The sequence below is a fragment of the Syngnathus leptorhynchus genome, chromosome 11 (assembly GCF_054491065.1).
Source record: "Syngnathus leptorhynchus isolate UIUO chromosome 11, UIUO_Slep, whole genome shotgun sequence".
NCBI classification, from domain to species: domain Eukaryota; kingdom Metazoa; phylum Chordata; class Actinopteri; order Syngnathiformes; family Syngnathidae; genus Syngnathus; species Syngnathus leptorhynchus.
In genome coordinates this window covers 1,786,380-1,799,540 of record NC_141205.1, presented here as the reverse complement: position 1 = coordinate 1,799,540, position 13,161 = coordinate 1,786,380, and the positions used below count along the sequence as shown (strand labels likewise).

At 45.1% G+C, this 13,161-nt stretch overlaps 2 protein-coding genes across 4 annotated transcripts in view; both read right to left on the bottom strand.

Annotated features, from left to right (window-relative positions):
• Positions 1-1,524, bottom strand: part of magi3b (membrane associated guanylate kinase, WW and PDZ domain containing 3b) — a 70,916-nt gene extending 69,392 nt beyond the window's left edge. For all 3 annotated transcript variants that reach the window (XM_085923529.1, XM_085923531.1, XM_085923532.1), the window contains exon 1: positions 588-1,524. In XM_085923529.1, coding sequence (XP_085779655.1) covers positions 588-894 — 307 coding nt within the window. In that variant the 5' untranslated portion in view covers positions 895-1,524. The remainder of the gene's footprint in view (positions 1-587) is intronic.
• Positions 1,525-2,250: 726 nt separating this feature from the next.
• lrig2 (leucine-rich repeats and immunoglobulin-like domains 2) lies at positions 2,251-12,387 on the bottom strand. The gene is made up of 18 exons (XM_085924725.1): positions 11,718-12,387; positions 11,050-11,124; positions 10,727-10,861; positions 10,481-10,624; positions 9,969-10,112; positions 9,745-9,888; positions 9,508-9,651; positions 7,507-7,587; positions 7,297-7,368; positions 7,104-7,172; positions 6,856-7,019; positions 6,401-6,712; positions 6,037-6,318; positions 5,459-5,899; positions 5,216-5,368; positions 4,717-4,857; positions 4,132-4,368; positions 2,251-3,940 (listed from the first exon to the last, which is right to left on the bottom strand). The coding sequence occupies exons 1-18, from the start codon at positions 11,903-11,905 to the stop codon at positions 3,786-3,788; spliced, it is 3,081 nt and encodes a 1,026-aa protein (XP_085780851.1). The 5' UTR covers positions 11,906-12,387; the 3' UTR covers positions 2,251-3,785.
• Between the last annotated feature and the right edge of the window lie 774 nt (positions 12,388-13,161).

Genomic DNA, 13,161 nt, shown 5'->3' with positions numbered 1-13,161 from the left:
TCTTGATGATGAGATTACATTTTAGTCATGAAGGTAGTGAGCAACACAAAGGCTACTGCAACTTGCAAGTGGAGACAGTGGTGACTGTAAACTGCAAAAAAAAAAAAAAAACACAGACTGAACGACTCATGAGAGAGTAGCATCTAAGGAAAATAGACCACATTTTACTCCAGAAGAAATCGTCCACTGCATTCAAATGGAGACAGTGGTGAGAGCTACAAAAGCCATGCCATCAAAAAGTCTTGTGTGGTTCAATGAAATTTGAAATTCATTTTTTAGTGGCCATTGGATTTAAATTAGAAAAAAAAGGCCAATGCGGATATGCGTTCCAATTTATGGTGCAAAAATATGATGTGATTTTTTTGCGACTTCAGTTTCATCATTAAATGTATCTCCAGTATATGCATGAAACACAATATGGATTTTTCTTTTCTTGTTGCTTTTCGCAGGAGTTGCACGGATAAATGGCGTTTGCATTCATTTTGCTGGGCAAAGATGATTTAAGGTCAAGACACCACCTTATTGCTGTGTTGAGATAGTAGGGGTAAAAAAATAAAAATAAAAATAAATAAGTTGATGTGACTCACCGGGTTTGACAGTCTTCAAGCGAACCGGCTCCCGAAAGTGTCGTATGACAGCCAGCGTGTCCCGGTTTGTAAGTCCACTGACGGGCGTCCCGTTTACCTCCAGCAGCACGTCGCCGTAGTAGGGCAGCTTCCCGACGTGACACACCAGCACGTCCAGCTTCATCTGACCCAGGTGCGGGAATTGGCCCACCTCAGCACCCCCCAGAACCTCCACCACGGAGCCGAAGTCGCCCAGGTTGCCCCACGACACCGCGCACTCCACCACCTTACCGGACCAGTGTTTCTTCTTCTTCAGGGTTCTGGACATGTTGGTCCTTTGACTTGACAAGTCGACAAAAGCCTGGCTTTTATGAGGAGGATTCTTTTCTCAAATGTCGCGGCCTAATAAACCTGAGCGAATGATTCTCCAGCTCGGTTCATCTTCCTGAGTGATTTCCACCCGTGGAAGGTGTGCAGGAGTGTCATCCGCGCGGTCATTCCAACAAGCAGCTGCGCTGCGCTGCGCTCCCGGTGCGTAAAACGAAACGAAGCGCAGCAATCACAGCGTCGCTCTCTGCAAAATATTTTGGTTTTGTTTTTTTGTTTTAAAAAAGATGCAAAAATAGGTCGTCAACGCGGCAGGTTTGGATGACACCGGAGCAACGAGCGTGGACTCAGACAGCCAGGGAAGCGGCTCCACACGGTCTGCACGCACCGTGGAAGTCCAGCCCACGGTAGTGAAGGCATCTGATTCCAAAGCAGGTTTGAGCACACCTGGCACCGCCAAGACTCGTTTCAGCCCCGGCTCCGTCCGGAACAGTACGCCCCCTTTTAGGCGCTGTGCGCACTGACGCTTTTTTTGCGCTTGCGTGGATATAGGTGCTGGCGCCATCTTCTGGTGACATACAGCGTCGGTCCAAGTGTCCTCAAACTCACCCTTCAAATTCTACCACTCCAACTCACCCTTATTTTCTTTCACACGGATTGAATTAAAAGAAAAATAGAAACGCATAAATGGCATTTCAATGGAAAGATGATTTCATTTGCACGTGATGTTGGTGTTGCATTATCTGCATGAAACAGCATTCAAGCCCACAATGAAATCAATCATGAATACTTCTCAGTTATCTCTTCAATCTGCAGCTTTTCGTTTTATGCTGTTATGTTTGCGCATAATTGTTGTATTTAATACATAACCAGAACTGTAATTTTTGCAAACTAAATTGTTTAGTGTGAAGTAAAAGAACACAGTAAATGTCTAGGTGTTTTCCGGTTGTATGATAAATGGTGATATATACGCTTGAAAGGAGCAGATTGGTGTCAGCACTCTGAGTCAGAGCACCGTCATATGTCAGTGATGTCATCCTAAATTCCTTAAAGGTGATGACATAACCTGGGGTCTTGGATGCACTCCATGAGATGTTTGCTATGTTGCGGCTCGAATTTATAATTGAACTAATGATTTTAATATCAATGAATTATTTTTGTTGATTAGTCTATAATTAGGTGCACACACGCGCACACACGCGCACACACGCGCACACACACACACACACACACACACACACACACACACACACACACACACACACACACACACACACACACACACACACACACACACACACCTTTTCTAAAATGGTTTCTTTAGAATAGCGGATAAAAAATAAAAAAAAACAGCTGCTGCATGTATCGTGTTTATTGTCTATAATAATAGCTATGTAACAAAAATTCATTTTCTTTTCATATTTGATTAAACATGCTTTATACAATGTACATGGTCCAAAAATAGAATTGGAAATAAACTTAAACGAAGAGCACAGAAAATTGCCAGAGCCTTTTTGTTTTTACTGTACTAGTAAACTTTGGTATTGAGGAAACAAAGTGGCACTCAGATTGCAATAATAATGTCATGTATGTCACATGAAGTTGTGAAAGGATCCAAAAGGGAAATCAGGAATGTGTAGATTCAGAATAATAAAAATAAAAAAAAGTAAATCTAGCCTCGGTAGTTTGACCGCTAACATAAACAAGTGACAGAGGTTGGGGCGGAGGACCCTCAATGTACCACTGTAAGATTTGAGGGTCTCCATTTAAAACAGCAGTACCATTTTGCGGCAAAACCAGGAATGTGTGCAATGTCGACAACAGAGGAGCAAAAATCCAAGTGCAAAAAGGTGACATAAATTTGACATCATTTCAGTTCTGCCTGCTGCTTTAGACTAATTACAGATAAAGTGAGAGCACAGTGGAGCCTCCTCAAAGTTAACAGCGATAAAATTCTTTTTATGCTTCACTAGCCTACTCATATGGGTGCCTATAATTGGATGATTTTGGAAAAAATTATTTTAGCAAAGACTTTTGTTTTCCGATACCTTTGGCCTATTGAGCAAAACCACTCCTACGACGAACGATTTGTAAGCCGCTTGAGAAATATTCAAAATGATATTGCAAGCATTGCATATTGAAGTTAAGTTGGAGAATTTGATGCTAGACCACAACAAATAGCATGCAATTCTGCTTTTTTATGGCAGAAGAGTTTTGAACTTTTGGGGCTCCACTAGATTCCTCCCAAGAAACGTCCTGGATCAAATGACAAGTACCAAACAAGTTTTAGATGAGAGACAAAGTGTCAAATGTAATAGCAGATTACTAGCCTGTACATACAAGTATAAAATAATACATTCTACACTCGTTTTGTTCACAGTGCCAATGTCTTTTCTCTGGGGGAGGACGGTGGGTTCAGTAAGAATAAAAGATCACTGTTAAATGAAGTGCCTGTGAGCGGTGAAGGGAAAACGGATCAGTGCGCGTTTTGTCTCCATGGAGGTGACACTAAAAATAATACAAAACATGATTGTCACATCAAATCAAAAAAGGGGCCCCCACTCGGTAAACCGCTTGAAGAAGAAGGCTGGCTGACGGCGGTAATTGTTTGTGGCGTCACTGTCCTCTCACAGTCTTCGCTTGGTAGCCGTTCGATATCTTAACGATGCTCCGTCACGCTCCGCATAAAAAAAAAAATAAAAAAATAAAAAATAAAAAAAAAAAAACATCCCTCCAAATTTTACATTCACGCCGTCCTCAGGAGCGACGGCTGGAGGTCAGCTTTTGTTCAGTGAGAGTAGAGCAATGCAAAAACACTCTAAGAGAGAATCTTTGGCAGAGTGTTGAAGGAGGTAGTGGGTGCAGAAAGGCATGTGGACGTGGACACCAGGTTTAGGTGGCTGCTGGATGGTCCTGAGGGTTAGTCCTTTTCGGAGGGAGTCTGTGGGGGGGCGTGCTCGTCGCCGCATCCCCCGGCAGAGGAAATGTCCGGCCCGCTCGGGGCTTGGAGTTTTGCCTTTCGCCCCACATTGAGTTGCTGAGGAAATCTACAAAGAGCCAGGAGAAGATGCAAAAGCGGTGTTAAAAATGATCTGAATGTCAGACAAAAGCAAGATAATCTTATTGGCCTATTTCCCAAAACGTGCCAGTAAGAGAGCAGCTTATTTATGGCCTGGAATTCTAATTGTATCGCACGTAGCATCGGCGAGCTAGTTGGAGTTTAGCGTGCGGTTCTTACCACTGGCACAGTCTCCCATTGAAGTACGTGTGGCCGGCCTCTCCGAGTCTTGTTTGCCCAAGAGGGTGACGTCCTCTCGCCGAGCGTGCTCACTAGAGCTTTCCTTGAGGCCCGGTAGATCTTTGTCCAGTGCGTCGTCTTCGCTCAGGTAGGCGTAGGGGCAGTAGTCCCGCGTGCGAGAGTAGATGTTGTCGTTGTCGTAACAGTCGGAGCACATAACTAAAGGAGCTGCAGCGCCTTATGATACAAGACACACAGTGTTTACATGCAGGGTTAAAAAAAGAAAGGGGAAAAAAAAAAAAACAGGAGAGAACCTCCAAACATATTCTGACAGCTTTGTTTTTTGTTGCATATGAGATGCACACTATTCTGTTTTGGTGTGATGTACAAAGGCGTTCTCTGATTTCATGCCTCAGCTTCCAACTTGCATTATTTAGTCGTGTTTGCTCGACTATAAAAAAAAAATCTATTTGGTACTTTGCAATTTTATGGACTGATAAAGATGCAGAAAGAAGCGCTAGATGGAATGCAAATGACTTCTAAATACAAAAAAGAAAAAGGCAGACATCCATGTGACAAACAGACCTGCGGGGGCTCCAGCTGGTCCATCACGAGCCTCCCCGGGCAGGAAGCTGCTATGGCCTGTGAACAGAGAGCCCACCCGGCAGTGAAGCCGTCCGTTACTGTCCGTTTCCACCTCGCTGCCTGCGTCTCCGTAGCACACACCTGGGACACACACGGGACAGACAGTCAGCCTCAAACCTTGAGCTGGCCCATTTTACAATGGACCGCTTTGACCATCTTTTGTTAGTTACAAGCAATATCAAAAAGTCAAAATATGGACTAACTGTTTCATATTCACAACAGTAAACACCATTGTTCCGTTATAATGCAGAGTATTTGACTCATTATCCAATTGAGTTATCAGATGATTAAATTATTCAACGCCACAAGTGCATGTGAAGTGCAGTTATTATGTTTGTCCACTTGGGGTTTCCATCCTTGTGTAGTATCTGTGTTTGTGCGTATAGTTTTTAAAAGGCACAGCTTGGTGAGCAATTGGAAGTCGAGAGAGTTGGCTTACTGTCGGTGCCCTTGTACACATGCCCATTGGAGAGAGGAGGCATGAGCTGCTGGTGGCTGCCGGCCTCAGAGTTGCTGTAGCCTTCCGGCGGTTCTGACAGGGTCCCCTGAGAAGAGAGGTAGCTGGGGATGTCCGGAGGTAAATTCATCTCATCTGTGGAAAGAAAATGTCAACATCTTATGTGAAATGCTGCACAGGATGTGTGTCTGGAATAATGTTTATTTTGGGCTACCATCGGCTAACCTGTGTTGGTGATGCTATAGTCTTCACTCTTCCTGCGCATGTGATAGATGACGATGACCCACACCAGTGAGGTCCCGACCACGCAGCAGACCACCACGATCACCACGATGCCCACGGTGGTCCAGCCGTCCTGGTCGAAGCCAGCACCGGTGTCGCAGTTGGGCGATGGCGAGACGCCCAGGTAGATGTGGCCGCGCTCGGTTCCCAGCGTGTTGGACATGAGGCAGGTGTACTTGCCGACGTCGCTGGGCCCGGCGTCGACTATGATCAGGAGCTGGTTGGCGGCGGCGAAGAAGTGGCGCTCCGTGAGCACCAGGGGACCGTCGTCTTTGGTCCAGTTTAGGCGTGGGGCGGGGCTGCCTCCGGCTATGCATTGAAGCACGGCCGTTTCACCTCTCGCCACTGTTCTGTCTTCCAGGGGCCGCAGAAACGAAGGAGTTTCTACAAAAGGAGAGGATATCATTGCTTAATGCGGTGACTCCCGAGCAACATTGTCAAAACATCCACACGAGAGTAACACGACGCAAAACGGCCGAGCTATTCGAGCCGTACAACTCGAGTAGTAGTCTACGACTCACCCAGGACGGTGAGTGTGGCGTTGGCAGACAGGCTGCCCGCCGCATTCTGCGCCGTGCAGCTGTACACCCCCATGTCCTCCGTCTTCACGTTGGCGATGAAGAAGATGTCGTCGTCCGGCATGACGTGCATCCTGCGCTCACGGGCGGCGGGGAAATCCGTGCCGCCGTCCTTCTGCCACGCGATTTGTGGCGAAGGGTGGCCCTCGGCGGCACACTCCAGCCTGGCCATGGTCCCGGTGCGGATGGTCAGATCCATGGGGGTCTTGAGAAAGGACGGCAGCTCTATGGAGAGACCAGACACACATTCGAATCAAGTTGCGTTCCTTCTGCCAAATTTAGGGCCGAAACGAAATCATCTATTCACCGTTGACGGTGAGCTTGGCCTTGTTGGAGTAGTTGGCACCAAAGTGGTTGGACACCACACACTGGTAGCGTCCCTCGTCGGTGAAGTTGGCGTTGAGGAGGTGCAGCACGGTGGTGTAGATCAGCTCGCCGTCCTGGTACCGGCCGTAGTTTTGTATCTCGGCATCGTAAAGCACCTCGCCGTCCTTCCGCCACGCCGTGCTCATTGGCGAGTCGCTGCTGCTCAACGCTACGCAGCTCAGGGTCACGTTGTTGCCACGCAGCGCCACCAACGTCTCGGGATGAGTGGTGATCCGAGGCTTGGGGAAGTCGTCTAATGGGTTCAAAGAATCATCAATTCATGAGCTATTTGGATTGTTTGGTGTTAACGGACTTTTCCGCAATCCTACGACAGTTGAAACAATCTAATAACTATATCGTTTGATTCCAAAATCAAGGTAAGGCAGAATCACTGACCACAAACAAAGTCTTCGGGGATGACTGAAAGGACATTGCGACCGAGCAAGCCGGCCGGGTGGGCGCAAACGGCTGAGACGGAATGAAGAAATCGGCTGCCGGTGAGCCAGGGTCCCAGCCACTGCATGTGACAGTCGCACAGCAAGCTGCTTGTGTTGAGGATGCTTGACGGGAACACCAAACGTAAGATAATGAGGAAAAACACACTCATTAGCCGAGATTTTTTTTTCTTCCCATTTTTTACTTACAACACTTTGAGCTTTGTATGTAGCAGTGCCTCAGGATGTATTGACATGATGTCATTACTTCCGAGGTCCCTGGAAAAATAAAAAATAAAATAGTGAGTATTACATGCAAGTTTGCTATTTTGGGTCAAAATAGCTACAATGTGCTCTGGGATTAAAAAAAAAAAAAAAAAAAGTGTTTTAATAATTGACTCACAGGTGCTCCAACTCATCCAGACCCTCGAAGGCTTTCTTGGTTATTGACTTGATTTTGTTCTGCTGTAATATTCTAGAAGACAGAATGTTTGATGGTGAATTAGTTGCGCGACAACGTCTGCCACACGCAGCTTTTGTTGAAGTGACAGGATGCAAAAAGCAGAAATCGACACCAACACAAATAGAAAAACAAGCATTTCTGCATCCTCACAATGTGTTCAGCTTTTTCATTCCATCAAACAAGCAGATGGAGTCCTCAATAGCCCAAGAAATTTCATTACTGTGGATGTCTCTGCCAAAACAAAGAGTCAGATTTTAGCACACACACACACACACACACACACACACACACACACACACACACACACACACACACACACACACACACACACACACACACACACACACACACACACACACACACACACACACACACACACACACACACACACACACACACACACACACACACACACACACACACACACACACACACACACACACACACACACACACACACACACACACACACACACACACACACACACACACACACACACACACACACACACACACACACACACACACACACACACACACACACACACACACACACACACACACACACACACACACACACACACACACACACACACACACACACACACACACACACACACACACACACACACACACACACACACACACACACACACACACACACACACACACACACACACACACACACACACACACACACACACACACACACACACACACACACACACACACACACGTCTTGAGTTGAACCTAATGCGGAAGACCTGAAGTGGTCAATCCTTGTTATATCAGGAAGGTGCTACGGCAAGAGTGCAATGTTACTGTGACTGTTTGAATAGCAGATGGAATAAAAAAAATAAAAAAAACAAATTGCTCTACCTGTACTCACAATCAATCAAAACGCAATGTCCAGAGAGTGAACTCATAATTTGAAAGAGTGTCTTCTCCTCCTACGACCCAATCAATCACAAAGGCCAAACTTCCACAGTGAGCCATTGTTCCGATGAGTGGGGATGAATTGCCCCCCCCGTTTGGCAAAAAAAAAGTCAGTTCACGGGCCCACAGCCGTGCATGCCGGATGCCTTGCGGGACCGGGCTCCTTTTGTTCGCCCCTCCTCACGCTTGGCCACCTCTGAAAGAACTCCTGCACTCTCCCCGATTCCCTTCTTCACATGAAAGGACCCACGCTGGTGTGTCAAGCTGCCGCAGCTAGTTGACCTCCTTCTCCATCCGCAAATAATGAGTTCACAAAATCCCCTCGCACATAGATGTACGATGAAGAGGCTACATTTTACGTCATTAGTTTGGGATGGTGCAGCTTGCAGCCAAAACAAGAAACATGGACGGGAAAGAATTCTACAAAATGACATGTTGGGTGCTCTTGAACTAAGGATGGAGTTACACTGCGTGGCTCAAGTAACATACTAGAGCAGTCTCAAGTGATGTAGTGACGATATGTGGGCAGTATAAATGTGTGTGTGTATCTAAGATCGGAATCCGACCTCTTCAAAATGTATCAATATAATATCTCATATGCATTTGCTAAACCTTGTCAATGCGAGCTTGATGTCATTGAATTGTACCAATGACTGACATAAATATACACGTCGGCATATTCCCAAACAGCACATTTAAAAAATACTCGCCGTGAAGCATTTCTACATCAAATGCATAGACAATTAAATATGGTCTAAATGTGTTGTAATAAAAATCAGATCAATAAATCACAATTGGTGGTTAATTGACATGTAAATAGAGAAAACCCCCAAATCGGAAATAGTCATTCACTTTAAATCAGAACTGGCCACTTGGATCTAGAGCTGCCGTGTAATTCCAGCCTATACAGATGGCAATGAGGAAGTGAAACAAACACAAAACCTAATATATTTTGTGCAAGTACAGCTATAAAATTGTGAATATTTCTCACTTCACTAAAGACAGACTACACACTAAGCAGTGAAGCAAACAAACCTGCCATGTTCCTTCAGAATGCACAGAGAGCAAAAATGAGTCAAAATATATTATTTCTAGAAATGATGTTGTTTTTCACGGGAGGATCGAGGATCGTTGTCACAGATCCATCAGTGTGAAAAATCCAACATGCGGTTGAGACTGTTAGTATTGACCCAAAAAGGTCAGGCTTATTACTTACAACGTGCGCAGATTGGTCAAACTACTGAAGACCCGCTCTTCCACGTGGCTAATGGAGTTCTCGCCAAGATTCAGGCTCTCCAGAAGACCTAAGCCCACAAAAGCGGTGTCCTCCAGTCTGGTCAGGTGATTGAAGGAAAGGTCTCTGTACAAAACAAAAAGTACAAATATGTTTAGCCATGACATTTTGATGATTTTTTTAAAAAGTGGTTATTCCAGATGGAAAGAAAACACTAACAGCTCCTCCAGCTTTTGGCAAAACTCCCAGGCGTCTGGTCGGATGATGCTCACGGCGTTCTGGCTCACTCGCAGGATACGCAGCATGCGCAGGCCGTACAGCCAACCTTTGTTCACCTCTGTTAGGTTGTTGTGCTCCAGCTCTCTGAAACAGAAAACGTAGTTTATCGATCCCTGACGTATATTAGCCGTGAAGATACGAGAAGGAACCGATCGGCGACTCACAGTTCCTCCATGCTGACGAGTCCAAAAAAGGCCCCGTCCATGAGCTTGGTGATGCCATTCCGTTGCAACTTTAGTGACTGGAGCGCATCCATCTCTTTGAATGTCAGGCTGTCCACAATTCTGATCCTGTTACGCTTCATTTCCCTGATGAGGGGGCGAGAGAGATAAAGGGAATTTAGTATTTGACAATTTTGAGTGCAGGTTGAATGCCTTGGCAAGAAAAACAAGAGAACGCGTCCAAAGTGTTGTTTTGTAAAATGAAATGAAGCCTTTGCTCCTCAATTTGGCAACTTTAGGATTATTATGTCACTCGCTTAAAAGTAAAAACCCAATTTTTTTTCCTCCTATTGATATTGGAAGTGTTCTAATCATTTGGCACCCGTATCTCAATTAATTTCCCGTGCAAATTCAAACAAATAAGTAGCATAAATACCAAGTCGGCCAATCTTAGAGCTTGTTTGCTTTTTCCCCCCACGTGAGTGTTTGCTGTTTTAACATCGAATGATACTTACAGAAACTGCAGACTAGGAAGTTTGAAGACTTTAGCCGGTAGCACAGTCAATCTGTTCCGATTGAGTTTCAACACCAGCAAAGAGCTGGAGATGTTGTCGAAGCAGCCCGGCTCCAGGACGCTGATCTTGTTATTACTCAAATTCCTGCAAGATTAAAAGACAAATGAAACAAAACTTTGGAATTGGTTCGCTTGTCTAACCAACAAATCCAGTTAAATTTTAGCAGGAGGACTCTTGTGGACGTACAGATATTTTAACTGCATGGTGGGGAAAGTTCCCGCCCTGAGCTCGGAAAGGGAGTTGGATGTCAGGTCCAGCGTCTCCAGTGACTCGTACGGCAGCAGCTGATGCATCAAGAGCTCAGAGATGCGGTTGTGCACTCTAAATCATGCAAGACACAAGCAGCACGTGTGAGTCAGGATGAACTGACTGATTAGTTATTCATGTAAGCATCATCGGAGTATTAATGACTCAAATAATTTTCCACGGGTGCCTTTTAGCCTCAATAGATTGGGAATTTAGTAGGCGTGATTATAAAATGGTTTACTGTAAGATAAGAGGTGACTTACAGTGACAGTGATGTGATATTGGCGGCGGCTTCTCCAAAGAAGGGCAGGGCTGTGAGTTCATTGTGGTTCATTGAGCTGGAATGAAATTTAAAACATAGTGGTTACTTTGCCCTGACCTAGTTTTTATTTTTACCCTAAATTAAGAACTACAAGTAAAACTTTTGCGCCGCTGAGCGTCTGTCAGCTCATAAGGCGCTGCTTTATTCCTTTGAGTCACAGGTTCGAATACCGCTCTGTACAGTACTTTTTGATTTTATTTTTCACAGTTTTCAATTTCATGCAGCCAGTAGGGAGTTGTAAATCTGCAGACAGGAAACAAAGTGACTTGGATTGACATTGTTCAAAAAGGCACAGCTGGACTTTAGAGCCAGTAAATCTGGAAGCCGGTTGAACCGTAACACTGCATCATACGCTAAAATAACTCATTTGTGGACAACCTACTGCAATCACGGGAAAATACGTAGCTTATAGAGCTTCTCACAATGCAGTGTGCCAAATGTAAACAAAGTCGTGTTGGCAGTATAGAAAATAATAGTCTTTTTTTTTTAATTACATGTAGCATTCTATAAACTATCTATATAAGATTCTAAATCACCGGTCTAGTGTCAATGTTGTGATGCCCCAGGAGCAACTTGAGCACATCCATGCTGACTTGGCTAACTACTTACACTTGATTTATCCCCTCCAGTGGCTCCAAGGGAGCCGTCGAGAGCCGTCTCCTGTTGCAGTCCAAAACTCGGACCTGGTCCGGTCCCGTGGAGCATGAGCAAGGAGCCGGACACGTCTTCAGGCCCCAGGCAATCGCATTAAGAAGCACGAAGACGAAGACCGAGGGAAGGGGCCAGCCTTCCGCCATTTTAAATGTCTTCCCGCAGGACTAGCTGTGGAGCCAAGTGGCTAACTAGCCTTGGATGTTCTCACTTACACTGTTCCCGGACGTCGTGCTGTTCCCGCAACTTGCGATCGGTCAAGCAGAAATACAATTGAAAGTAGTGACACTATTCCGGCTCCGTACGGAGCGACTAAGCAGAGTTAGGGCCCAGTTTGAGCGCAGCATCTTGGCACAGATTTCTGCTTTGCATCTTCTTCCCGTGCCTGGAATTCCTTCAGCTCCTACCTAGACAGACGACCCGCATACGCCACTTTCTCCATCGCCGAGCTTAATTCCACAACATGTTTGGGACCGACGAGGTCGAACCGAATTAAAAGTCCGATAATATTCACCCGAGTTGTTTCAAAGGACTTTCAAGTCATTTCACCATCTCTGCATGTCTTGCGAGAACAACAAACGCGCCCCGCTGTTGATGACATGCGATATTTCTGGTCCCGCCCCTTTTTAGCAATATCTGGACGATTCTATTGGCCGTGGCGCACGTTTGTCAAACTAGTACGTGAATGTGATTGGCTCCCACAAGAAAACGACAGTGATTTGTAGCCACTTTTTATCATGATATTTTATTCGTTCAGAATCAACACGAAATTGTGTTTTAATCACGCAGAGTGCCGAGAAAGAATAGGAGTGAAGCGGGGGAAAATGGCAGCACTACATTTGTATTTGCAAAGTGACTTGTGTGTGACTTTTTGGGGAGAACCGATCCTTTCTCATCTTTGTAAAACTCACCTATATGCTGTTTTTGCTCATAGGCTAAAGCAATAGAAGTATTACTTTGGCACCATCTTGTGACATTTTGCTGTCACAATAACACAGAAGTGAAATGACAAATTTCATTTACATAAAAGAAGTGCTTTGCTGCCATCCCCAGGAATCTATGGGGAACATCATGTCATCAACCAGCAATCATTGGTCACTTCGTCTTCTGTACTTTTTTATAGTGAATTAGACTATCACTGTTCTACTTAATCAACATCTGTTGGAAATAGGAGCGTCTCAAGTATGGTCACTTGATCTTCTGTACTTTTTATAGCAGATTAGACTATCAGTGTACTACTTGATCAACATGGAAATGGGAGCGTCCTACTCATGTAAAATAGCCACTGGACACAAACACTGCAGTCTGCACAAATAAACAACAGATAAACAATAAATATACATATAGAACATTGTAGTGCAGTTTTAGAAAACATCATGAATGATGCAAGGCTCCAATTAAA